At 36.2% G+C, this 27,175-nt stretch overlaps 2 protein-coding genes across 3 annotated transcripts; one reads left to right on the forward strand and one right to left on the reverse strand.

The window, feature by feature from the left end:
- Nucleotides 1-1,144: 1,144 nt before the first annotated feature.
- LOC123549559 (uncharacterized) lies at nucleotides 1,145-8,243 on the forward strand. Its single transcript, XM_045337735.2, has 3 exons — nucleotides 1,145-1,315; nucleotides 1,713-2,015; nucleotides 5,976-8,243. The coding sequence occupies exons 2-3, from the start codon at nucleotides 1,723-1,725 to the stop codon at nucleotides 7,285-7,287; spliced, it is 1,605 nt and encodes a 534-aa protein (XP_045193670.2). The 5' UTR covers nucleotides 1,145-1,315; nucleotides 1,713-1,722; the 3' UTR covers nucleotides 7,288-8,243.
- Nucleotides 8,244-17,583: 9,340 nt separating this feature from the next.
- Nucleotides 17,584-27,160, reverse strand: LOC123549564 (transmembrane protein 42-like). Of its 2 annotated transcripts, none has more exons than XM_053545234.1 (5): nucleotides 27,042-27,160; nucleotides 24,030-24,229; nucleotides 21,753-21,899; nucleotides 20,412-20,508; nucleotides 17,584-19,196 (listed from the first exon to the last, which is right to left on the reverse strand). In XM_053545234.1, the coding sequence occupies exons 2-5, from the start codon at nucleotides 24,198-24,200 to the stop codon at nucleotides 19,147-19,149; spliced, it is 465 nt and encodes a 154-aa protein (XP_053401209.1). In that variant the 5' UTR covers nucleotides 24,201-24,229; nucleotides 27,042-27,160; the 3' UTR covers nucleotides 17,584-19,146. The 2 variants fall into 2 exon arrangements, with proteins under 2 accessions (XP_053401209.1, XP_053401208.1); XM_053545233.1 differs by having other exon boundaries at nucleotides 27,014-27,142.
- Nucleotides 27,161-27,175: the final 15 nt, after the last annotated feature.

A 27,175-nucleotide genomic window follows, 5' to 3' on the forward strand; every position in this document is an offset into this window, starting at 1 on the left:
TCATGTTTATATTGTTTCTTTTAAAAAACGGACTTTTTTGAAACAAGTGATAATGTTTCTTACGGAGTCAATCACGCGCGCACCGTAAATGACATGCACGGACTTCTCATGCTTCTAAAATATTGTTACGGTCGCTTTCGCATAAGATGTACGTTTAAGTCTGCGTAAGTGTGTCGACTATTTGGATCAGTGGTTAGAGCATTGGACTAGCACTCCAGCGATCCGGATTCAAATCCCGCTACAGACACTTGGGATTTTTTGTTATAAAACTTTTCGTGTATTCAATAGATGTATAGGACAGGTCTGGTAATTGTTAAAGACTTCTAACTTGAAGTTCTAAGACTTCTTAATTGGTCTGTAAGCCGTTACAGCCCTTATCGGAACAAAGAAGCCGGTAGGTAAATCCATTTTTAAGTCCATTCTTTTTTTCAAAACGGGCCTATAAAAATAAATGAGTATTGACTGCTAGTTATAGTAAATTCTTCATAATTACAATCTTGGATATATATAATTACAAATTTAATCAAAATGAAAAATACAAACTCAGTATTCATCACACACAAATATTAAAAGGATAATTTTAGAAAGGTACCGGTTACACATATTTTGTTTTCGTTGTCATTTTTTTCCAGCTAATTTTTAAATTATATTAAATGCTCTTCTCTGATTTCAAATATGAACTAAAGCCGGTGTTGGCATGGTGTGACTTTACAAATCTAAAGGACAACGATGACCATAACGGAATACCGTTAGTTTTCTATCTCAGTGTCAGCAGCTGAAGGAAAACATCAAACTGACTCACTTTATTTCTGAAAATTATACTGTTTCTCCAGACGATTGTATTGCAAAAAAAAAAAACTCCCTTGTACCTGACATGTTAAACAAATTTCAATTTTAAGATATGACAAATACCGCTTCTATAATCGTCACAAGAAATATTTAAAAGCTGCATAAATAATCCACCGATCTTTTTAGATATCATGCGTGTGTATTCTTATTGTTCAGTTAAGACAAAGACGTCTTTTCATCCTTTTTTTTGTTTTTATATCATATATTGAATTGTAAAATGTTACCTGATACCATACATTGTTAAACAGATCTACTTATTAATGATCTGCGATCGATACATTACATTTGGAATATATGGTAATCTGGACTGCGGTTACATGTAGTAAATATTGTTTTGTTTATTAACTATCTTAAGGACACAACAAGAATTAATTAGTTCCTAATGTAAGTAATCTGGTAGATATTACTTCTACATCTAATACTGACTATCATTCATGTAACTTGGAGATTACAGCATCATATTAAGGTAATTTTTCATTTCTATAGTTTTGGCTTTATTTGTATTTGTTAGTACATTTGTCTATTTCTGAAATTCTGACATGTCTGTCATATTACAGTGTGTTTTAGATCGCCATGATCGCCTATTATTCCGACGTCGTCGTGTGTTATAAACAATTTGACTGTTAATATACTCTAGAGGTCACGACCTTATAAGTTAATTGGCAACAGTTTTAATAGTATATAGGCAACATTTTCTTCTTTATCTCCGTCAAGCTTTGCCAGAATATTTATCTCTATGAAATCTGGGTTAGGGTATAAACTGGATTATTTGATATCCAAAACTAGGTCACTAGGTAAAGTAATAGAAAAACATGTTAAGACTGTTGGCAATACAGGTCCTTCGGGATATTTTGCTTTTACAGGTTGATAAAAATGTATGACGCTTCAAAAACACTTGAAGAAACTTCGGAGCCTTTGTCTGCAGACTGGCAACAAGGAAAGGGTATAGGGGCCTGTATGTTAGAAATGTATGACAGGTGCCTCTGGACTGATGTCATGTTTCACTGTAAGGATAGCGAGGAAAGGGAAGTTATTAAAGCGCACAAAATTGTACTAGCGGCTAGAAGTCCCGTGTTTCAGGCGATGTTCTTTGGTCCTTGCGCTGACGGGAAAGATGAAGTGAATCTAAAAGATGTGGAACAGGATATTTTCCTTTTGGTATTGAGGTAAAAGTGTTATGCACATAAAAGCATTCTATACCTTTTTATTTTGATATTCCGCAAAATATTTTCTTTTAACATTCTCCTGTACGAAAAAAAAGGAACTGTTTTACAGCTGTAAAACGTCTGTAAATGAACTGTATTTTGAAACTACAGCTGTAAAAGACCTGTAAGTGGAAAATGACCAGAAATACATTTGAAATTTACAGGTGTAAAATATGCAGTTCTAAAAAAAAATACAGCTGTAAACAAGGAGCTGCGTTCAATAAATGCTTGATGCCCCCGGTGGCATCCTTGTCGATACAAAGCAACCTAAGTCCAAAACGAGGTCAAGGTCAAACTGAGGTCAGGTGATGTTTGAAGATGAGGAATGGTCACAGGTTACATCTGTATTAGTATCAATTCATTCTTTTAAGTGGTATAAATGCTAGACGAAACGGTCCCATTTGGTTACCCAAGAGATGGCCCATGTAAAGCAACCTAAGTCCAAAATGAGGTCAAGGTCAAACTGAGGTCAGGTGATGTTTGAAGTTGAGGAATGGTCACAGGTTACATCTGTATTAGTATCAATTCATTCTTGTAAGTGGTATTAATGCTAGACGAAACGGTCCCATTTGGTTAACCAAGAGATGGCCCATATAAAGCAATCTAAGTCCAAAATGAGGTCAAGGTCAAGGTCAAACTGAGGTCAGGTGATGTTTGAAGATGAGGAATGGTCACAGGTTACATCTGTATTAGTATCAATTCATTCTTGTAAGCGGTATTGATGCTAAACGAAACGGTCCCATTTGGTTAACCAAGAGATGGCCGATATAAAGCAACCTAAGTCCAAAATGAGGTCAAGGTCAAGGTCAAACTGAGGTCAGGTGATGTCTGAAGATGAGGAATGGTCACAGGTTACATCTGCATTAGTATCAAGTCATTCTAGTAAGGGGTATTGACGAAACGGTCCCATTTGGTTAACCTCGTACGGACAGACGAACGGACGAACGGACGGACAGGACGATCACTATATGCCTCCCGCATCAGTAGATGCCGGGGGTATAAAAATACAGTTGGAAGTTACAGCTGTAAAATGTTCATGTCTCAAAATTACAGCTGTAACTTTTTTGGAGGGAAACACGAGTACTGTCAGCCAACTTTAATTAAATTTGGCGGGATATAACTGAAGTTCACAAAGAAACCACATTTTCTAAAATATTGGAATTTTAACTATTATAGAGTAAGTGCAACTGTATTATTACTTAATATAGTTATAAAATGACATATATATGTACATGCATTAACTACTGACACTATACTTGAAGCTGATAAGTTTAAGTGAAATAATTACAAAAATGTCATATGTTTTCATGACAAAGAAAGAAAACAAGATCTGATGCACAGTTTCTACTTTGACTATCCTACTCTTGAATTTTGCAAATGCTATACTGTAAACATATTTCATTGCTGTTTTTTTTTTACTTACAAGATCATTTATTTTGCCGTTTTTGTAGTAATTGCTACCTTTTCTAGAAAATTACAATTCATCCTAAATCTTTTTGTACCTCTGCTTTCTTCCCTTAAAATAATGGCTTCTTTTTCAACACCTGTAATATTTCTACAGCTGTAACTTTGAGGCATTTTTACAGCTGTAACTTTTTCATTTTTACAGCTGTATGATTTTTTCAGCTTTATCTCATTTGCATAATTCGAACTGTTTTACAGTCGTTTGACAGCTGTAAATTAAAATCTGCTGTAAAATCAATGTTGATAATGAAATCTACAGGTGTAAATTTGAAATAATCATGACAGTAATTTTGAACAAAAATACAGGTCTTTTACAGCTGTAAAATTTCAAACAGAATATTGAATGGTTAAATAAAACTTTAGTTCATCTACATGTATTAATGCTTTTCGTCGTCCTTTATGAGTCTAAGCAACTATTGAGTAATGAATTTTGAAAACAAGTGCCTGTAAAGACCAGTACATTGTGCAGGGATAACGCATGTTTTTTCATAATATAACATCTACAGAAACCCGAGGGATAGGGCTAGAATAGCGTTAAACGTGTTAAAAATGAAAAATGAATACATTGTCACTCAACGTCATTAAATTTCCACGAAATGCGCGGAAATGTCGAGTTGTTTTTTCACGTTGACGTCACTTTCGTTTGAATTATCCGTTTCGGGTTCGAATGACGTTTACGCTTTGCCACGGAACACGCATATATGAAAAGATATTTTAACAGCACGTGAGCGCGATAATCTCTCTGTTAAAACGCGTTTTCTCTCCTGTTGAAACACGCCCGAAAAGTGACAAAAACAGCAGTATTATGAATTTAGGGATAACGCATGTTTTTTCTTGTTAGCCAATAACATCTGCAGAATCCCAAGGGATTGGCTGGTGCCCTAGCCCGGTAGAGAGAGGTAACCAACGTATCCCGAGGGATTCTGAAGATGTTATGACACGAAATGAACATGCGCTAACGCTATTCTAGCATAAAACGCGTAAAATCTGATAAATGAATACGTTGTCACACAGTCATTCTATTTCCACGAAATGCACAGGAATAGCATTATTTTACGTTGACTTCATTTCCTTTTGAATTATTGGAGAGTCTATAAAGACCTTTACATATAGTGTTGACTTTCAAACTAGGAGGATTAACACTAATCCACTAATTTTACGGCGTTAGATTTCAATTTCTAGCGCAAATTACGGCGAGCAAGTCTAAAATAGCCCAATGCGCTTGCGCACAAATAAGTTTTGAAATCCTTTAAGACGAAAATAATTGTTCGTTTAAAATAAAGATATATAGTGCGATAATATTGTTACAAATGTTGAAAACGGTTCAGTTATTAATAAAAAGTACATAGATATATATTTACTATTCTTTGTTCGCAGTATTCAAAGATATGCATATGAATTTAATCACGTTAAAATGTATTCCGTTCAATTAAATGAATTGTTTGTTTAACTGGCGGGTATGTTTGCCCCGTTCGTTTGGACAACGGAAGATCTGCCGGAATAAGAAGAGTTGATAGGCGGAAGAGGTAGCAGATATGTTAATCACGTGATCAAAACAAGGCGGCAATTCGACATATAAACCTTATAAACTGAGTAATAAACTAGAACAAATAAAATATTTAGAATTTCTTTTTCAAGTAGCACATTAACAATAAAATTTTCTGAAAAAACTACATTTAAAAAAGAATGATATATTTTTTCATTTCCGGCAGACGTCCTTTCGATTGGGAGTTTTTTCTAAGTTTTTCTAAAGGTTCTCGGAAGCTATACTCTTGGGCCTAAACGAAGGGGCAGTTGACAAACAAGCCTTAAGGTGAGGTTCTCGCAAAAAATGGTAAGATGCTAATTTGGCAGCGTTAACCAGGGCCAAGTTCAGTGTACAATTATTGCAGTGATTGCTTTTGAACATTTCTAAATGGAATTCAGTAACTAGAAAATGTTTGGGCCTACAGTCCTCGGATTGGCGGAGGTTGATCATAACCTGGAGATGACGTATTGATTTTGAGGTCATTAGGTCATGGTCACAGTGACCTGGACCAGGGAAACAGTTCCCAGACTATAACCAATAAAGCTTTGGCCAAGGATCTCTAAACTTGATACGAAGGTTGGCCATCACAAACATAATGATGACCCCTAATAGGTCACATTTTTAAAAAAAAGCCTACTTGTCCGTTTTGGGGTCGTAATGCGTCCACGCTTTGCCACGGAATGCGCATATATAAAAAGGTGTTTAAACAGCACGTGAGCGCGAGAACCTCTGTTAACACACGTTTTCTGTCCTGTTAAAACACACTCGAAAAGTGAAAAGAACAGCAGTTTTAACTTAGAATTATTTTTTTAAAAGGAGCATGTAACGAGCTGTTCTCATTAAGGACTTTAGGTCAGATACAACATCGCAAAAGATTCTGATGTTATTTTCTGACTGAAATAATTTATTCATTTTCATTTGATCACCAGGTACATTTACAGTGACACGGTGACACTGACTGGGGAAAATGCTCCTGCAGTCTTACGACAGGCTCACTGCTATCAAGTTTCAAGCTTGGTGCAATACTGCGCTGATTATTTGGCCACCGTTATTACCCCAGATAACGCTTGTGAATTTCTAACGATCGCAATTCAGTACCAGATTTCTAGTCTGAAAGATACATGCTGCTCCTTCATCGATGATCATGCACAACAAGTCCTCAAATCCGAAGGTTTCCTGAATTTATCTGAAGAATGTCTATTGTTTATCTTAAAAGGGGATACATTCTATGCTAGAGAAGAAGAAATTTTAGAAACGGCAGAAAAATGGTCTAAAAGGAGGGTGTTAGAAAGTGGAATGGCTCAAAACGGTACAAACGTTCGCAAATTTCTCGGCAAATCGTTTTATCAATTGAGACTGCCAACAATGACAAATAAATCTTTACTCAATTGTACAAGTAGAAAAGGTTATTTTACAATGGAAGAATATGCAGATATTTCAGGATGGATCTACAAAGTCCCCGATATAAAAGTGTCCACCAATTCCTGTGTAGCGAGGGTGCCTAAAGCAGAAACAATACGGGTAAACGCAGAAGACGGTGACGAAGTGATAAGGGACTGTATTTCCTATCAGGTTGCGATATCTGTGTCAAAGGATGTAGCACTGGAAAATATCACCCTCAGTGAAATAGAACCACATCTGATGTACGAAAAAATGTATACTGATGAAAGTCGTTATTTTGTTGGAAGGGTTTCCACAGAGGATAAGTTATCGGCCATTTTATGTTATAGGCCTAAAGGGAATGAAGATATAGTTATAAACCTTAACCCTATGGGCAGCAGCAAGGGGTTGGAAAATTACAATGCTTATATTTTATACCCACTGCAAGAAGTTCTTCCTAGAAATCTTGGCCTTGAATTATCTGGCAATATCAGCATCGAATGTTTAAAATTTAAACAAAGCTTTAAGATACAGCAACAACAACGCGATACCGGAACAGTGACCTTAACTACACCACTGGTACTGAAAAAGAAAAATGTTCCATATATCTTATCATTTGATATTGGGTATAATGTATATAGACTGAAAATGAAAACTAGACCTCATAATAGTACAGAACCCATCTCGAACAGGGATAGTACGATAAAAATCCGCAGCAGATGCTATAGTGGAGGATCCTTTTTAGGAATCAAAAGTATGGGATTCCTGAATTTTTCAAATCGTGATAAAGATCCGGATCCAGAAACAAGCGAGAACAAAAGGACCATGATGGTCCTGAATCGCTCACCTCTTCCAACATGACCCAGTTTTGAGTATGACGTCGTTTTTTCTATTATTTGACATAGTGACCTAGTTTTTGAGCTCATGTGACCCAGTTTTGAACTTGACCCAGATATTATCAAGATAAAAATTCTGACCAATTTTCATGAAAATCCGTTGAAAAATATGGTCTCTAGAGAGGTCACAAGGTTTTTCTATTATTTGACCTATTGACCTAGTTTTCGAAGGTACGTGATCCTGTTTTGAACTTTATCTAGATATCATCAAGGTGAACATTCTCACTAATTTTCATGAAGATCTCTTGAAAAATATGGCCTCTAGAGAGGTCACAAGGTTTTTCTATTTATATACCTACTGGCCTAGTTTTTGACCACACGTGACCCAGTTTCGAAACTGACCTAGATATCATCAAGGTGAACATTCAGATCAATTTTCATGAAGATCTTTTGAAAAATATGGCCTCTAGAGAGGTCAAAAGATTTTAATAATTTTAGACCTACTGACATAGTTTTTGACCGCAGTTGACCCAGTTTCAAACATGAACTAGATATCATCAAGATGAACATTCAGACCAACTTTCATACAGATCCCATTAAAAGTATGGCCTCTAGAGAGGTCACAAGGTTTTTATTATTATTTGCCCTACTGGCGTAGTTTTTTAAGGCACGTGAGCCAGTTTCAAACTTGACCTAGATATCATCAAGGTGAACATTCTGACCAATTTTTATGGAGATCCATTCACAAGTATGGCCTCTAGAGAGGTCACAAAGTTTTTCTATTTTTAGACCTACTGACCTAGTTTTTGACCGCACATGACCCTGTTCCGAACTTGACCTAGATATCATCAAGATGAACATTCTGACCAACTTTCATACAGATCCCATGAAAAATATGGCCTTTAGAGAGGTCAGAAGGTTTTTCTATTATTTGACCTACTGACCTAGTTTTTGATGACACGTGACCCACTTTCAAACTTGACCTAGATATCATCAAGATGAACATTCAGACCAACTTTCATACAGATCCCATGAAAAATATGGCCTCTAGAGAGGTCACAAGGTTTTTCTATTATTTGACCTACTGACCTAATTTTTGATGGCATGTGACCCACTTTCGAACTTGACCTTGATATCATCAAGGTGAACATTCTGACCAATTTTCATGTAGATCTCATGAAATATTTGGCCTCTAGAGAGGTCACAAGGTTTTTCTATTTTTAGACCTACTGACCTAGTTTTTGACCGCATGTGACCCAGTTTCGAACTTGACCTAGATATCATCAAGATGAACATTCAGACCAACTTTCATACAGATCCCATGAAAAATATGGCGTTTAGAGAGGTCACAAGGTTTTTCTATTATTTGACCTACTGACCTAGATTTTGATGGCATGTGACCCAGTTTCGAATCTGATCTAGATATCACCAAGCTGAACGTTCTGACCAATTTTCATGAAGATCTTATGAAATATATGGCCTCTAGAGAGGTCACAAGGTTTTTCTATTTTTAGACCTACTGACCTAGTTTTTTGACCGCACGTGACCCACTTTCAAACTTGGCCTAGATATCATCAAGGTGAACATTCAGACCAACTTTCATACAGATCCCATGAAAAATATGGCCTTTAGAGAGGTCACAAGGTTTTTCTATTATTTGACCTACTGACCTAGATTTTGATGGCACGTGACCCAGTTTCAAACTTGACCTAGATATCATCAAGGTGAACGTTCTGACCAATTTTCATGAAGATCTTTTGAAATATATGGCCTCTGGAGAGGTCACAAGGTTTTTCTATTTTTAGACCTACTGACCTAGTTTTTTTTGACACGTGACCCAGTTTCAAACTTGACCTAGATATCATCAAGTTGAACGTTCTGACCAATTTTCATGAAGATCTTTTGAAATATATGGCCTCTAGAGAGGTCACAAGGTTTTTCTATTTTTAGACCTACTGACCTAGTTTTTGATGGCACGTGACCCAGTTTCGAACTTGACCTAGATATCATCAAGATGAACGTTCTGACCAATTTTCATGAAGATCTTTTGAAATATATGGCCTCTAGAGAGGTCACAAGGTTTTTCTATTTTTAGACCTACTGACCTACTTTTTGATGGCACGTGACCCAGTTTCGAACCTGACCTAGATATCATCAAGATGAACATTCTGACCAACTTTCATAAAGATCCCATGAAAAATGTGACCTCTAGAGTGGTCACAAGCAAAAGTTTACGGACGGACGCACGGACGCACGGACGACGGACACCGCGCGATCACAAAAGCTCACCTTGTCACTTTGTGACAGGTGAGCTAAAAAACACGACTAAGAGCAACAATATATTAGTATGTAGACAAGTCTTTTTGGAGTTAAAGATGTGCCTAGATTGTTATAAAATATTACAACATCGATTGGAAAGGATCTCAACCACCACGAAAAATAATAGCATGACATATTCGATTGAGACTGTTCGAAAGTGTTATATAACACCTCTCATGCAACAATCATTCTTCAGTAAAACAATCGAATGATCTTGAGTAAAGCGGTTGATTACTGTTTAGCAAGTATCTATTTTTAAGAATTTCAGTGTCTAAATTTAGAGTGTCGTAAGAGTGTCTTTTTGATAATCGCCCGATCATGCCATATGAAAGCAACTGTAGGTTTTTATTTGTACAAATTTTAATCCAAGTGTTTTGTTATAACATATTGTATATACGAGGGCTGTTCAAAAATAACGTAGACTTTTGCTGTCAAATGTTGCTTATTGTGTAAATAATGATGTGAAATAAATATATCGTTGTAATTCGGAATCTTTTTGTAATTTGGTTATATATTTTTGTAACATTTTTGCTGACAGGCGAAGCGCTTCGAACGTTTTTATTACCATAGCTACGCATAACCGGCGCAGTCGCATTTTAATCTGTCACGATTTGAATTCAATCGCTAATGTTCGCACTAATAGTACACTTGTTTGCCCAAAAATATGTCAAAGTGCAGCAACACGTCAGGGCGACATGTACCTAGAGTGTGGCGTCATTCCGACGTGGGAGGCAGAAAAAACAACGTTTGAACTAAGTGAGTACTACTGTTTATAATGCATGTAATGTCGTCATCGACTAGCATTGATGACAAGATAGTTGCTTAGTTATGGCGAACAGCAACTGCAAATCATAATTTAATGAAGCAGACGTCACAACAATGTTCAGTCATCTGTGTCTTTATCTTCAAGTGGTACAAACGATTCTCAAATGGTCCAGAATTGCTAAAAACAGCGGAGATGGACGAAGAAAACTGCAAATGGATGTTAACGTCAATGTATGACGCCGTAGATAAAGTCCAAGTACTCACATTGAGTACCCTGTCCAAGATGCGTGTCATTAGTGTTCATACATTTTTAGTATTCTAACCAAACAACTTGTTATGACTCGAGTATTGCTCATGAAAATCTATAAAATAAATGTACAAATATGAATTAATGCAAACTTAATGAAAGCATCACAATGAAGGCACGACGTCGTTAACGTCGTTGAAATATGATCGCCGTGCGCCGGGTCCGTGTAAGGGACTGTTTTCAAGGAGGCGTAACTCCTGAATATCATAATCATGTCAAATTTGCAGTGCAGTTACTAGAAAGATTGCAAATTATGATGGTATATTTCTTGTTTTGCTTCATTAAAGTATATAAAAGCTAGAGAAAATGTCTACGTTATTTTTGAAGAGCCCTCGTATAGTATAATATTGTTTATATATCAGTTCATTATGTTATACTGCAGTAGAGAAAGTTCTAATAGGAGACTGTACTGCATGGCAATACTTCATTTACCTGTTCAGACTGGTGTAGTATCATTAAACAAAAATGTTAAATAATCTACCTCACAATGACGTAAAATCCCAAGGAAGTAGTAGAAAATGGCTCCCAGGTAAACTCTGGTAGTCTGATAAGCTATCTGAACTTTGGATTGAGGTTTGTACAGCCGAAAAGCTTTGGCTAGCTTACAATGATAGAGTCAATAGAATAAGACTGAAGTACAGAGAGCATAACGTTAACGTATCCACTGGTTTTCATTACAGGATCAACTTGACGCTTCCAAGTTTTGGAAATCTGTTGGCAAAATTGGAGTAAATTATTATGTTAAAAATTCCAAGTTCCTGTGGAAGTCATACTAAATGAAGGTTCAATTTCTTGTGACGTTAATACTGTTCTTTTAGGATGGAAGAATGACTTATGTTCTTTGTTTCAGACTGCTGAACAAACATGCTGTAAATTTTAATGCCGTTCTCTCGGTGAGTAATGGTAGTGACACTTTAAATGATCATATTGCATTTTTTAAGTTAACAAGAGATCACAGAGTGATCTTGGCGCCCACCAATGTGCCATTTTTGAGAATTCCAAATTTTAAGACTTATTGACTAGCTCAAGGTCAAATTTCATTTCCGTACAAAACACTGTGCATGTAGTCAAAATTCGAAACCTGTAGCTTGAGAAATGTGAAAGTAGGTCACTATATCAGTTTCAAGGACAAAGTTCTTCGTACACAAAACTATGCACGTGCATCAAGTTTGAAGGCTGTAGTTTGATAAATCTGAAAGTAGGTCACTAGGTCAATCTTAAGGTCAAAGTTTATTTTGGTACACAAAACTATGCAAGTGGTCCAAATTTGAAGGCTGTAGCTTTAGAAATGTGAAAGTAGGTCACTAGGTCAAAATCAAGGTCAAATTACACTTCAGAATACAAATCTATACATGTGGTCCAAATATAAAGCTTGTATATTCAAAAATGTGAAAGTAGGTCACTAGGTCAATGTCAAGGTCAAAGTTTGCTTCGGTACACAATCCTATGCATGTACGTCTAAATTTGAAGCCTGTACCTACAGAAATGTGAAAGTACGTCACTAGGTCAATCTTAAGGTCAAAGTTCATTTCGGTACACAAAACTATGCAAGAGGTCCAAATTTGATGGCTGTAGCTTGTGAAATGTGAAAGTAGGTAACTAGGTCAAAATCAAGGTCAAATTTTATTTTGGAGCACAGAACTATGCATGTGGTCCAAATTTGAGGCCTGTACCTTCAATAATGTGAAAGTAGGTCACTAGGTCAATGTAAAGGTCAAAGTTTGTTTCGGTACACAAAATTATGCATGTGGTCCAAATTTGAAGGCTGTAGCTTGAGAAATGTGAAAGTAGGTCACTAGGTCAAAATGAAGGTCAAATTTCATTTCGGAACACAAAACTATGCATGTGGTCCAAATTTGATGGCTGTAGCTTGAGAAATGTGAAAGTAGGTCACTAGGTCAAAATCAAGGTCAAATTTTATTTCGGAACACAGAACTATGCATGTGGTCCAAATTTGAAGCCTGTACCTTCAAAATTGTGAAAGTAGGTCACTAGGTCAATATCAAGGTCAAAGTTTTTTTCAGTGCACAACACTATGCATGTGGTCCAAATTTGAAGGCTGTAGCTACAGAAATGTGAAAGTAGGTCACTAGGTCAAAATCAAGGTCAACTCATCTCAAGGTTCATCTTGCCACTCAAAACCATACAGGTGGTCCAAACTTGAATGTTGTAGGTTATTGACAAGAAGATTTTAAAAGCTTTTCCCTATATAAGTCTATATGAACCATGTGACCCCCAGGGCGGGCCATAATTGACCCTAGGGGATGATTTGAACAAACTTGGTAGAGAACCACTAGATGATGCTACATTACAAATGCCAAAGCCCTAGGCTTTGTGGTTTGGACATGAAGATTTTCAAAGTTTTTCCCTATATAAGTCTATGTAAACAATGTGACCGCCGGGGCGGGGCCATATTTGATCCTAGGGGAATAATTTGAACAATCTTAGTAGAAGACCACTAGATAATGTCGCATACAAAATATCAAAGCCCTAGGCCCTGTGTTTTTGAATAAGAGGTTTTTCAAAGTTTTTCCCTATATAAGTCTATATAAACCATGTGACCCCCGGGGCGGGGCCATATTAGACCCCAGGGAAATAATTTGAATCATTTTGGTAGAGGACCACTAGATGATGCTTCATACCAAATATCAAAGCTCTAGGCTCTGTGGTTTTGGACAAGAAGATTTTCAAGTTTTTCCCTATATAAATCTATGTAAATTATAGAAATAAACAAAGGGCCATAACTCACTAAAGAATTGTTGAACCAGTCTGATTTTCAGGGGGACACAACTAGGGTACCAATACATCATTCTGACAAAGTTTAGTCAAAATCCCCCTGGTAGTTTCTGAGGAGATGCGATAACGAGAAATTGTTAACGGAAGGACGGACGTCAGACCACGGACGCAGAGTGATTTGAATAGCCCACCATCTGATGATGGTGGGCTAAAAACGCCATAGCATCTGCAAATAAAGACAAGACATGTGGTATTGTCAATATCCCATTTAAAGTTTTAGTAAATGATACATCTGTTTCATTTTTACACGTTTTACAATATCTGTTTGGAATTGTTCATCTTTGTGGAGTAAGTGTATCATTAAATCAACAGAGGAATTTCACTTCCTCCAGCAATGTATAAATTGTATTGTTCCTTATTAAATACTAGGTTATCAAAATGGTCTGCAGAAAACAGTAAAGTATCTGATGAACCGAATAGATTTTGTAAGGGTAAAAGTGTACTACTGATCATATTTTATCACTCATCAGTATCATTGGTACTAGGAATAAACTAGGAAATCTACTTTATAATACTATCAATAGAGATATTTTATGGAACAGATTGATGGGTGTTAATGATAAAATGAGCCGTGCCATGAGCAAACCAACATAGTGGCTTTGTGACCAGCATGGATCCAGACCAGCCTGCGCATCCACGCAGTCTGGTCAGGATCCCTGCTGTTCGCTTTCAAAGCCTATTGCAATTAGAGAAACAGTTAGCGAACAGCATGGATCCTGACCAGACTGCACGGATACGCAGGCTGTTGGTTTTCTCATGGTGCGGCTCAAATGTTAAATGCTGTTAAATCTCTTTACCTTGATGTTATGTGTACGAATTAATAATTTCAATACTGACTGGTTCAATATTAAATGTGGTTTAAGATGGACAAGGATGTATACCCCCACTCCACTCGCCGCACCCCTTTATTCAACTTCCTTATAAATGATTTAACAATGCATTTGAAATTGGGGTATTGATTGGCGATGAAAATATTTACATTATGTTATATGCGGACGATAATGTCTTGCTTGCAAATTCTGTATATGAACTTCAAATTTTACTTCATGCTTTGAATGACTGGTGTTCGATAAACTTCAAAAAGCAATGCGGGGTTGTAAGTTCGATCCTCGGGCTGGGCTTATGTTCTCCATGACTATTTGATAAATGACATTGTGTCTGAAATCATTAGTCCTCCACCTCTGATTCATGTGGGGAAGTTGGCAGTTACTTGCGGAGAACAGGTTTGTACTGGTACAGAATCCAGAAACACTGGTCAGGTTAATTGCCCGCCGTTACATGACTGAAATACTGTTGAAAAACGGCGTTAAACCCAAAAACAAACAAACATTGATTTATTGTACAAAAGTGGAAAATTTCATTTGATAAGCGATTTATTCAAAGTGAATTTACATCTGAAACAGAAGGGGTAGAGTTTGACATCTTTACAAATACTGAGTTACATGCAGTAAAAGTTCTCTATTTTGCCTTCACTCTTTAGATTACATATTGTGGAAGAAATGTAGGTAGGTTTTACTTCTGCCCCAAGGTTGTTTTTGAATGAAGTGAGCAAAATTAAAAATAGACCTGAAAAGAGAAATCGTCCACCACACTATTCTCCCTGTCGTCAAAGCAAAGGGCGGGTAAAACCAAGATGGGAAATACTTCGCTGATTGAAGCAGACAAGGCAAAATACCTCGGAGTTACCTTTGACAAATGGCTAACCTGGAAGCCCCGCATTAGTCAAGCAGAAGGGAAGGCCCGTAGGAAGCTTGCCATGATGCGCAAACTTGCTGGAACAACGTGGGGAGCAAATGAGCAAATACTCAAGACAGTATATCAGGGAACAGTGAGACCCCATTTAGAGTATAGCTCAACTGCATGGTCCACTACTGCCAAAACTAATCAACAGGCTTTAGACAAGGTTCAGAACAAAGCATTGCGGATCATGACAGGTGCTACAAAGTCCACACCAATCTCCTTCATGGAGAAGCTAACAGGCACACAGCTTTTACAAGACAGAAGACATGCAAAGGTTCTGCTTCAAGCAGAGAAGTTCAGGTCTTTTTGAGACCATCCCATGAAAGCCAAGCTAGATGACTACACAAAGAATCGGCTCAAACGTAGCAGCTTCGTACATGAGGCAAAGAAACTCAACCGAGAGTTCAAAACTGAGCTGAGCATACCAACAACTCCCCTAGGTAGTGAAGACATTATAAACCCACTAGCGAATGATCTGTCCTCAGTGACTGTGAGACTTGCTGTTCCTTGTCTTGACTGCGGGAAGCAAGAGGATAAAGGCATTCGGAAGAGCCTCACACTTGCTATGATCAATGAAGACTATCCTCCGGATCATGGACTCAAGTCTATACAGACGGATCAGCCACATGCGCCGTTAAAGATGGAGGAGCAGGAGTTTTCATCCAATACCCATCTGGCAAGAGAGAAACACTACATGCAGCCACAGGAAAACACTGCAGCAATTACAAGGCAGAGACTGTAGCACTCATGAAGGCTGTCTCAATGGTTGAAAACTCGCCAGAAGAAAGCTCCTCAGTCGTCTTTCTCACAGATTCACTGTGTTAGGACAGAAAGTTGTTTCGTAAACGCAGGTGAGTTATCATCAAAAACCCAAACATTATACAGCCTTATAAAATAATGGTTTGTTGTAGACATGAAGAACAAATATCTAAATGTTCTAGATAAAACAATAACATTAATAACAACGAAATAAAGCGGATATTGCATGGAAGCTCTGATCAACAATAAAGCTCCACACTAGCCAGGAGAATGCAGAGCCTGAGTATAACCTGCAAAGTAGCACTTCAGTGGATTCCATCCCAATGTGGACTTGCAGGCAATGAAGAGGCAGACAAACTGGCTAAGCTAGGAGCTCAGTCAAAGCAACCAACAGAACCTGTGAGTTACAAGGAGAAAATCATCATCAAGGCACTAATGAGACCAAGGATGGAAGAAGATGCTTTTCTTCTCCTTGATCGGTCTGAACAAGTAATGATGGTCAGGCTCCGCTCACGGCACAACAAGCTCAATGCTCACATGTACAAGAAATACAGACTGGCATCATCGCCAACTTGTCCATGCGGTGAAGAAGATCAGACTGCGGAGCATATACTTCAGAGATGTAAAAGGCATGACCAGGAGCAAGCTGTGACTTGGCCGATAAATACCTAAATCCACCAGAAACTTTATGGAGGCATTAAGGATCTGCGGCAAACCACAAGTTTCATCGAGGCTACTGGTCTGACAGTGTAGACGCGAATGACAAGAAGAAGAAGAAAATAGACCTGCAGGATTCGACCTTAATTTTTCAATGTTGGAGTTAGATTTCTGTCTCATTAAATCCTTTTACTTGAGGTACCCTAGAAAAAATGATACTGACAGGTTTATTTTGTGTATTATAATTGTTTACCAATAGTTTGATGTTTCTTTTATCAAAATTAATGGTATAATGAATTCTCTGCAAACGTTTTGGATAGTGGCCATCACTTAGAAATTTGTTTCTACTTGAGCTTGAGCAAAGAGCTATAAAAATAAATAGATTGGCAACTTGAAAGGCATATAGAGCAAATCTCGCCAAAAAAACGTGACAACTGAATGAGATCTTGTTTATTGGAAGTGACGCGTTCTCCACGCGCCATTTTGTATGCGAAAGCAATTATTCATCGGTAAATTAATTATCACCGTATGACCGTGCTTCTTTTGATGGTAAGAAACGTGTACTTTGTGTCTTTAGACTATTTCACATTAAAACTAATGTTGTTTTAGAAGCTACCATGTATTCTAAATGTAGTTTTAAACGTACAAATTGTAACTCCATTCTCGCTGATGTTTGTTTTTACTAAGATAACGCCGATTCACGCTCTGACACGAGATCACAGCCAGTTGCCATTCTGTGTATTTTGTACTTCTTTGGCTTGAGGATATACCATAAATCATACAAAATTTATAAAAAACGACACGGTAAAAGTTGTTTAAAAATTGCAACACAAGAGTGAAACACGGTCAACTTTAAGAATATACCAAGCAAATGCCATTTTTTAAACATTACTATTAGGGGTCCAATACCTTAATATCTATTACATGACGTCCATACAAACGTCATTTGGTGGTTTGCTCACAGTTATCAATGTCTGATCTACTTATTGTTTATTATCAAACATGGAAAATTAAAACAAACTTCATGTTCATGCTTACATGCCTTGGCTTTCACAAAGCAGGAACTGATGCCAACGAAAGGAAAACAACAGATTTAGCTCTACTATTTGAAAATTTTAAATAGATATACTAAGAAAGGAATTTTATCTTATATGAGAAACAATATACATTTAAAACAACTCTGAAGGTGACTGTGTTATATAAAGCCATCGGAAGGATTCAGCGGATATAGCAGGTTTTTCTGTCTGCCCACTAGTATGACAGTGACCATGACGTCTGACCAAGAAACTTAAAAATCAGAGTCCATGGTAAATGTGCTTTTTGTACTAATGCACACTGTGATATTGACTTTTAACACAGTGATCTCATAATCAATATAAGGTATTCACTGACTATGGGCAATGTAGCTGCCAAGACAGAAATGAAGGTCAATGTGTTTTCACGACCTGAAATGAATTTTGCACTGTCACTGCTACGTAGACCTTAAAAAAACTGGCCTCAAAATTAATAGGTGCCCACAAGCAAAAGGCCAATCAACTTTGACAATAGTAGGTCAATTTATTCATTAGTTATTGACCAAAATTAAACTGCTAAACAATGTTCAAACAAGCCAGATGGGTGACACAGTGGCATCACATGACACTTTTGTCTGACCAGTCATACAATTATACATTGTCTTATCTTTTATAGATGTTTTTTCAGCTATGACAATTCTGTGAGCAGTTAAACTAGACCAGTGAGCCATTAATGAATACAATACAACCAGCGCGGAACCTTCATTTGAACACCCATTATCGCGATTCACGCAATTGTGTGTGTTCGTTTTTACTGGCCCTAACGACGAGTGTCCATATCGGATATTTCAGGTGTTTAGGACTGGTTACTGCCGGAGGCAGCAGGGACCGCGCGTTGCGATGGACTGACGTAATGGTTTATTGTGGTCGGCCGTAAGGAACCCTGGTTTTCGTATAATACTATTTGTAGATATGTAATCCAGTAGTGATTATAAGGCAACCTTAAAAGTGATGTTCACAGTCACACATCATGATTATAACATGATTGTCATTGAAACTTTTCATCTTTGACCAATTCTGACATGCTAATAAATCACCTAAAATAAGCAAAATATCTTGTTATATACCGGTAATTGTTTTTCCTGGGAAAAAATCCACAGGATTTCTAATTAAACTGCCTCATAAATGTCAGTAGCGAGAATAATCACCTAAACAGTTTTCATAGCAAAAAGTTAGCCATTTAACCATGTTTTGCATTAATCTATACAACTGATTTCTTCACTTTACCAACGGGCAGGCTATACTTATAGTTATTAGTCGACATGGAGATTTTGACTGATTGCCAACACTACATCTTAGAATTCTGTTGCATAATCCCTCCACTTTACATCTTCCTCTTCTCAAACAGAATTCTTGTATACATGTTGTTGTATTCTTCCAAAAACCATCCAAACGTCAAGAAGTCAAGTAGCTACCAATATAATGAGGAAGGTGTGTTGAAGTACATTGGGATATCTCAACATCACCTTCATTTCACTTTTTTAGAATCGTCATGACTGTTGTCTGTATCCTGACTACCTGTTAATGAAAAAATAATTAAAATCATTAGAAAAACAATGACGCCAAACTGTCATAAATACGCTCTTTACAGCAAATTACTTTTAACTTTTAAAATACTCTACTCACTGAGCAGACTAGTTGTCAATTTTCTGAATTTTGACTAACTGAAGGACCATAACTGTAGAGCAACAAAGACTATCCTGCTAGTTATCGAACTTGGCCAAAATACTATTGCCATAAATATTCTGACTAAGTTTGGTGAACACTGGATGAACTGCTTAAGTTATTAGGTGCTGGTCCTGCTGGACACTTGTCAATTTTCACAATTTTAAGTAATTCAAAAGCCAGAACTCAAGACTGACTGTTTTTCAAACATGTCTGAGATATTATGCCCATAAACATTGTGACCATGAATGGTGGACATGAGATAGGACTATTCAAATTATAAAATGGCCATTGTCAATTTTTGCAAATTTTACTAATTCAAGGGCAGTAAGTCCAGAGTATCAGGGACAATCTGCTTATCAAACTTTGCTGAGAAATTAATATACCCTAAACATTGTGATCCAGTTTGCTGAACACTGGATAAGAACTGCTCAAGTCAGAGGGCAGACACTGTCAATTCTCACAATTTTTAGTAAGTGCAGGGCCATAACTCTAAAGCGACTTGGAGAATCCAGCTGGTTATCCAACTTGACAGAGATATTATACCCATAATTATTATGAGGTTGTTTGGTGAACACTGAGTAAGAGGATAAGAATTACACAAGAGCAGACACTGTCAGTTTTCACAAGTTTTAGTATCTAAGCGCTGTAACTCCAAAGCCTCAGGGACAATCCAGGTGGTTATCGGAACTGGCTGAGACATTGTGCAAATAAACAAAGTTTGGTGAACACTGGTTACAAAACTGCTCTTGTATATCTGCTTTAAAACAAGACATAAAGTACTGACATTATGAAGACTGAATGTGTTCTGTATTTTTTTCACAATGGTGTTGACAATCATATCATTGCCCTATTCCCATTTTGTCTCTTAGCTGTGCCAATTCAAAAACAAATTCACTATCAGGCTGTCTGTCTGGACTATCCTAAATCTTTGATAGCATATAGTGATAAATAAGCAACTTTTTTAAACATGTTAATAGAATACAAAAACAAAATTACATACACTAAATAACAACAATTACTTATACTAAACCTAGACTTGTTTTCAAGAATTTACCTATAGCTTACCTTGATGAATGAGTACCAGTCCAGCAAGTATTAAACAGGAACCAAACCACCACAATATAGAGAAGCTTTCACCAAACAAGGAAAATCCAAATACTGCCTGAAAAGAATCATGAGAAAACAAATTACTTATATATGGGAACCAGAATACGGACAGGACCAGTTTCTGAACAAGTAAAACAACAATTTATTGCGGAGTTATGTATGTAATAGTTCACTCCTGTTCATTCAGTTGTTTGATTGTCATAATTATATGGAAATATTTTTTCATAAGTAAGTAATTACGTAAAATTCACAAGTTTTACAAATCTACCTTTGCACTGATGAAAGTTAATTAACAGCATAGCACTTGCATAAAAATCTTAACCAGCTGAGGTACACCAATACAAGAGGGATAGAAAGAATCAAATTATTTATTCCATATAAAATTTACATCACAGGTTACGTTTTAATTTCATCTTTTTTTATATGCAGGATTGATGATTTTGTTCTATTTCAATAGAATATCTATTTAAGCAATTAAGTATTCATGTTCAACTTAAGACAAAATCTGAGTTATCGGCCGTTGGCATCTGCTGCTTTCATTGGTGCGTTTGATCGTTAAGGTTATCTTTCATATGTATTGTTGAAAACAATATTTAGAGAATCACAGAAATGTGTAAGTCACTTATTTTACTTCTTCAAAATAACTGTCCGGATACAGCTTTACTACTTTTAGAGACCCCATTGGAGCTCCTAGCTAAACTAATCAAATTTTATGTCACTGGTATTTTGGTTATAACAGGAACTGAAGTTTATGTGGTATAATTTATTTTGTCCAATGATGTCTAAGAAAATAATGAATGGAAATATATGAATTTTGTTCAGGAATTGGTTCCCAGCCAGTACTGTTTGCATGAATTTTATTTTCTCAACAATATCTTATTCACTATTTGCCCCTACACTCAAATGTTAGTGCGGTTTTGTTGTTCTTCACATGAAAAATGACATGCATACAGACTCTAGATTTACTTCCATGATATAAAATCATTATGTATGTACATGTACTGCTGGGCGGGCTTCTTCAGATTTGCAAGTTGTAGGAAAGAAGGCATTAAAAGAATTGTGTATTCTCATTTACCTTCAGTAAGTATAAAACTATTTATTTACTATAAAGATTTTTTTCTCTATGCTCACAAACGAAATCCATTATTTTGATCTTGACCAAACATAAAATACAGGATTTTGGATGCCACCGGGGAGTGATTACTGTGTTAGTTAATTAAGGAGACAATAATACTTTACCATATCACTACCCTGCTTGGCACATGTTCCAGTTCTGTAACAAGAGAACAGTTCACTTACTGAAACCAGGAAGTTTGCACCAGTATTTGTCACTGTAGCCTCCACTGTAGATGGACAATACTGCAGTGATTTGGTGTAAAATGTCCACATCAAAGCATTAAAGAGAAATATTCCTCCAACACATATCCCTCTCAGTACATAGGAAATCTGAAATACATCAAAGTACAACAGAGATAACAGCAAAGTACAATAGAAATTACATCAAAGAACATTAAATATAACATTGAAATAGAAATAACATCAAAGTACAACAGAAATAATATCAAAGTACAACAGGAATAACATTGAAATAGAAATAACATATAAATAACACTATAAAGTATAAAAGAAATAACATTAAAGCATAAAGGAAATAACATTAAAGTATAAAAAGAAATAACATCAAACTACAAATTCATTTGAGTACGTATTTAAAATAACTTCAAGATACTGAAATATGGAGTACTTGGATCTTTATTTTTTAAAGGTATCTGACAAACGGATGATACCTACATTTAATTTTTGGCATTATTTTCTAGAAAATGTTTTTGGTTTTGAAATGTAATGATATAAAATAGATCAAACTTTTGGATTTATTCCAAGAAAACATTGAAAAAAGAAGAAATTTGGGCAAACCTAAAACATAACAAGAGCACTGCCTACGGGTGCCATCGCTAGTCTGCAAGTGCTGGACAGTATGTAAGGAAAGAGTTACAGTTCAGAATTTCTAAGAAAATTGGCCATAAATCTAACAAAATGCATGTTAGAGTTATGGTTCTTGGCCTACAAAGTCATCTAATGATGATAAACAAGTGTGCAAAGTTTCAAAGCTGTAGCTCTTATAGTTTTTGAGAAAAGGTGGACCTTAACAAAAATTTTAACCAAGAAACTCAAATTTTCTAAGTACTAAAAGGGGCCATAACTTTGACAAAATGCATATCAGAGTTATGGTTCATGGCTTATACAGTCATCTAATGATGATAAACAAGTGTGCAAAGTTTCAAAGCTGTAGCTCTTACGGTTTTTGTGGAAAGGTGGACCTAAATACAATTTTTAGCCAACACCAACACCGACAACGAAGATCAAGTGACAACAGTACCTCATAGATTTTTTTCAAAAATCAGACAAGCTAAAAATAACCCATATATTTGCTGATTTGATTCCCAATTTTTGTATATTTCAAAGGACAGCAGCTATGTACTGAATTTAGGGAATTATTCTAAAATAAAATCTTTGAAAGGACTTCTTTAGAAATATAACTTTGTATATAAGAGCTATGCCTAGCGTGGACATAATAAGAAAGTAAAAAATAAAACAACAAATAACATGGATGGAAGGCTGGGGAAGGATTGTGTGTGGAGTTCAGGGTGTGGACTAAGGATACCAAGGTCAGAGTTGGCATATGTATGTGGTTGAGCAGGTGGGGGAGGGAAGGTATAGGATGTTGAACCAAAATGTACTAACATCACATCACAATGAACAATTTACATGTGCAATATCTGCTAAAAGGCATTTTATTGATATAATTATGTAAATAATCATAACCAGTTAAACATTGTAAACTCTAGAATGTTCAACTTTAGGGTGAATAGGTTTCACGGCTGGAATGTTCCGCCTCTGGTTTCAATAGTTCTCATGGGATCTGAAAAGCTTTCCATAGCTTCATTAAATGAAACATGTTTGGACCGTCATGTAGCAGGGTTTTTTTTCGGCCGTTTTGACAGCCGTTATTCGGCTATATTCCCAATGCCAGAAAGTATGTATTTTTCCCAAAATTAATGCAAAAATTCCCAATCTACATTCTGAAAAAAGTTTCATCAAAATTGCACAAAAAAATGACCAAGTTATGGACAAGTTTGTAATGGAAGTATGTTAACATGGTTAAAGATGTTCTACAATGTGAAACAAGTGTATGAGAAAGTGCTTACACACATCCTTACTATATCCTATGGGACTAAATATTTCCCAATTTGGAACATTTACAAGTCAAAATTCCCAATTCTGGGGGTATAGGCTATGTTCCCAAATTAGCTAGAAAAAACCCTGTGTAGTGAAATAGGTACATGTTTCTACCTTCAAAATAAAGCAGTTGCATAAACAGTTCATTTTCAGACTGGTTTATTTAAACCTTTCATATCTACTCTGACTAAAAACATATTTAATATTCTCTGCAAATCGAATTCAGTGATTGTTTTAGTTTTAAAAAAAAGAAATGGAACATATAAAATCATTATAAAAAGTTTTGTTTAAAGATTCAAAAATAATCTCAAACAAAACAAGAAGTATGTAAATACTCACTGAATCACAAATTACACTAATTTCCATGTTGTCAATGCTGCTAGCAAATGTCAAACACAGTTCATGGACAACATCTGCTGTTACTGCAAGTTTAGCCGACACTGAAGCTAGCGCAGCCATTGTTCCAGCAACAACTGCCAAACATAATCCCCATGTATGATTATCTAACATTGTATTGTAAGATGTTTTCAAATGATACACTGCAAATAAATAAAATTTACAAAATTAAACAAAGTTTTTCAGGATGTAAATTATCATATGTCCATATTTTATGGTTAATTCTGTTTTATACCATTTTTTCATCTACAAACAAGACCTGTCTGAGTACAGCAATACTGGACCCAACAGAGTTTACTGAGGTACCAGCTTAGATAAAAAAACTTAATCAAAAATTGTTAAGTATAGCAAGAGAAATATCTTTGTAAAAATGCAATTTCATAGAGTTTATGGAACATGTGAACTGCACATCAGATCATCACACTTGATCCAGACAAAATTTAGTGTATGAGGGTTCAAAGGTTTGTCTGTTTTTAACTTTGGCAGCTCCTCAAAGGGGCCAAGTGGAACCATTTGAACAAATTTGAGAAATGGAAATGGTATTGTGATTCTACATTAGTCCAAATAATAGGACGTTTTGGGACTGTCAGCATGATAACTTTTGACTGTCGCTGTCTTGTCACTTGACAACTATAAAATAACAGATCATAAAATAAGTCATCCTGATAAGCCAAATATGTAAGGCTATATAGATTCTACATGATTTTATTTATGATCTACTATCTTATAATATAGATGTTTCAGAACTGAAATGATATATTAATGGAATGGTGTTGCACTTAATTCACACACAGTATAAATGTTATTAGGTGTGAAAAAGAATTCAATAGGTGTAAGTATGCATTCCAACGTTATTAAAACTGTTAATTACTCGTTGACCTCATGTTAACATGCTATATACATGTAGGATACCTGGGTTCTGGTGGAAGGGTTAAAGCCCTTTTTAAGCCCCTCTTCTTCTGGAATTGCTGTTGTATGACTAAATTTGTTTCATCACAGTATTTTTGTTAAAATGGTGACAGATCTGCTTATTTTGCAGTTTACAGCTCAATGTTTTAGTGTCTTCTTTTGTATGGAGTTTCTCCATGCCAGTACTTATCTAACCTTATTTTGAAGTCATTTACAGTTTTAGCATCTACAACATGTTGTGGTAATTCATTCCATGGTTTAATAACTCAATGAGAAAACTGGTTCAGGCAAAATGTTGTTCTAGAACACATGGCATTTCAAGTTTAAGGTTATGACCTCTCGTTGAAGAAGAATATTTGAAAAATATCTCAAAAGGACAGTCATCAATTCCTTTATTAAGTCACCAATACGAAATACATGCTTCCCTATTTCATCTACCTTTTTATATAAAAGACAAATCAAAATCAAAGAAACATTTAGAAGAACCATTAACATATTTAAACAATACAATTCGGTAAGGCTGGGTACCGCCTTGAAAAAAATGCCGCGGTATACCACGGTTTTTTCCTAATTACCGAGGTATATACCACGGTATACCACCGTATTTATTGTAAGACTTACAGCTATGGTAGTGGTCATAAAAATATTGAAAAACTCTCGGAAATACTTAATTTATTATGAGCAACAATGAAGACTAGTTACTTGACCAGAATTATAGAAAAAAAAATACACTGGAATATTAACTTGACTAAGGACTAGTTAGATTAATGTCTGAATAATGACCCTTAGTATTTTTTACCAGCGTGCATTTGTCTGAAGACGCCGTATTGTCTCTAGGGAAGCACTGGGTCACATGTATATAGGTCGTGCTTGTTTTGAAGTTCGATTCATGCACCCGTTTGATAAACCAGTAACGTTTACAAATAGTATGAAGGCTTCATCAAATCGTTTTCAAACAAAAAATAATAAATTTCGACTCAACATTTTCCATATTATTTATTTCTTTTTTAGTACATGCAAATACATACCGGGATATTTTAAACTATCATCATTTAAACAAGAAGTCGGGACTCGCCGAATTTACCAGACTCAAAGGAAAAACAAGTGCGCCCGTGACGTCATCCATCTATACGGAATAATCTGGAGGTTTTCGAAGGTTTTGATTGGGGATCACGAGGTCGATCATACATGTTCAATTGCACCATTGGGTGGTTATTTTTGGAAACTTATAATAGTAGCATGGGAATTCCAGAGATATAAATCGGAAAATCATGCAAGGTGTCAATTGCTGTTACGGAAGGCTACACAGACAATGTAAATTAAAAATAAACAGAAGTAGGGATAATGTTGATAAAATACCAGTATTCCCCGATGGTACCGCGGTATCGTACCACGGGAAGATGGTACCACGGTTACCGGTATACCGGTAATACCGCGCACCTCTACAATTCGGATATACCCTTGCATACAATTCCCTCTGGCGACTCCCTCATGGAATTATTCTGCAAGCTTATAACCTCATCATATTGTTTTTAACAGTAGTCGAACTAATCCAACGCATACAGTCTGTTTTATATTGTGACAGTCAAACTTTCGGAAATTAAAAAGCAGCCATTCAGCGACACAGACACTTGGGTGTCAGAACCTGTCCCCACTCCCAATCCGCCCCTGCCAACCTTTAGCCAATATATTTTCGCCTTTTAAATCAAACTGAGCACATGTCTCGATCATAAAACAACTTCTGTTACCATTTCAATATGTTTAAAAAATCTCCAATATACTATCAATGCAGCGACAGTACGTTTGTCTATTTTGAACAGCTGAAAGCAGCATTCCCCTGAAGAGATCTAAATTACCATAAATAATCGGGTTTCCCCCTGTCAAGTTGGCAGAGCTTAATGACATATTATGTGTTGAAATGTCTACTACACTGTAGAGTTAATTGGTACGAAATAGATAGAGTACGAAAACAACTAAAAATCTGTTGAAATATGCTATTTTTTCATGTTGACAGTTACCTATGAAAGGTAAAATGTGTTGATGTACCTAATATACAGTTGTTTATTCTGTACTTGTGCTCTTATTCCTCTGTGAAGTGTAACCTTTGCATCATCAAAGTATACAATTTTCGTACAATTTTTGTCAGGGCGCTGCCATGTTATAACCATGCACAGAATAAT

Source organism: Mercenaria mercenaria, chromosome 6, assembly GCF_021730395.1.
Source record: "Mercenaria mercenaria strain notata chromosome 6, MADL_Memer_1, whole genome shotgun sequence".
NCBI classification, from domain to species: Eukaryota; Metazoa; Mollusca; class Bivalvia; order Venerida; family Veneridae; genus Mercenaria; species Mercenaria mercenaria.

Coding starts and splice junctions, on each gene's coding strand:
- LOC123549559 (XM_045337735.2), top strand. CDS start 1,723: ATGTATGACGCTTCAAAAACACTTGAAGAAACTTCGGAGCCTTTGTCT. Junction 2,016..5,975: donor ATTTTCCTTTTGGTATTGAG/GTAAAAGTGTTA, acceptor TTTGATCACCAG/GTACATTTACAGTGACACGG.
- LOC123549564 (XM_053545234.1), bottom strand. CDS start 24,200: ATGTTAGATAATCATACATGGGGATTATGTTTGGCAGTTGTTGCTGGA. Junction 20,509..21,752: donor GTGCAAACTTCCTGGTTTCA/GTAAGTGAACTG, acceptor GATTCTTTTCAG/GCAGTATTTGGATTTTCCTT. Junction 19,197..20,411: donor ACTGGTACTCATTCATCAAG/GTAAGCTATAGG, acceptor TTTCATTAACAG/GTAGTCAGGATACAGACAAC.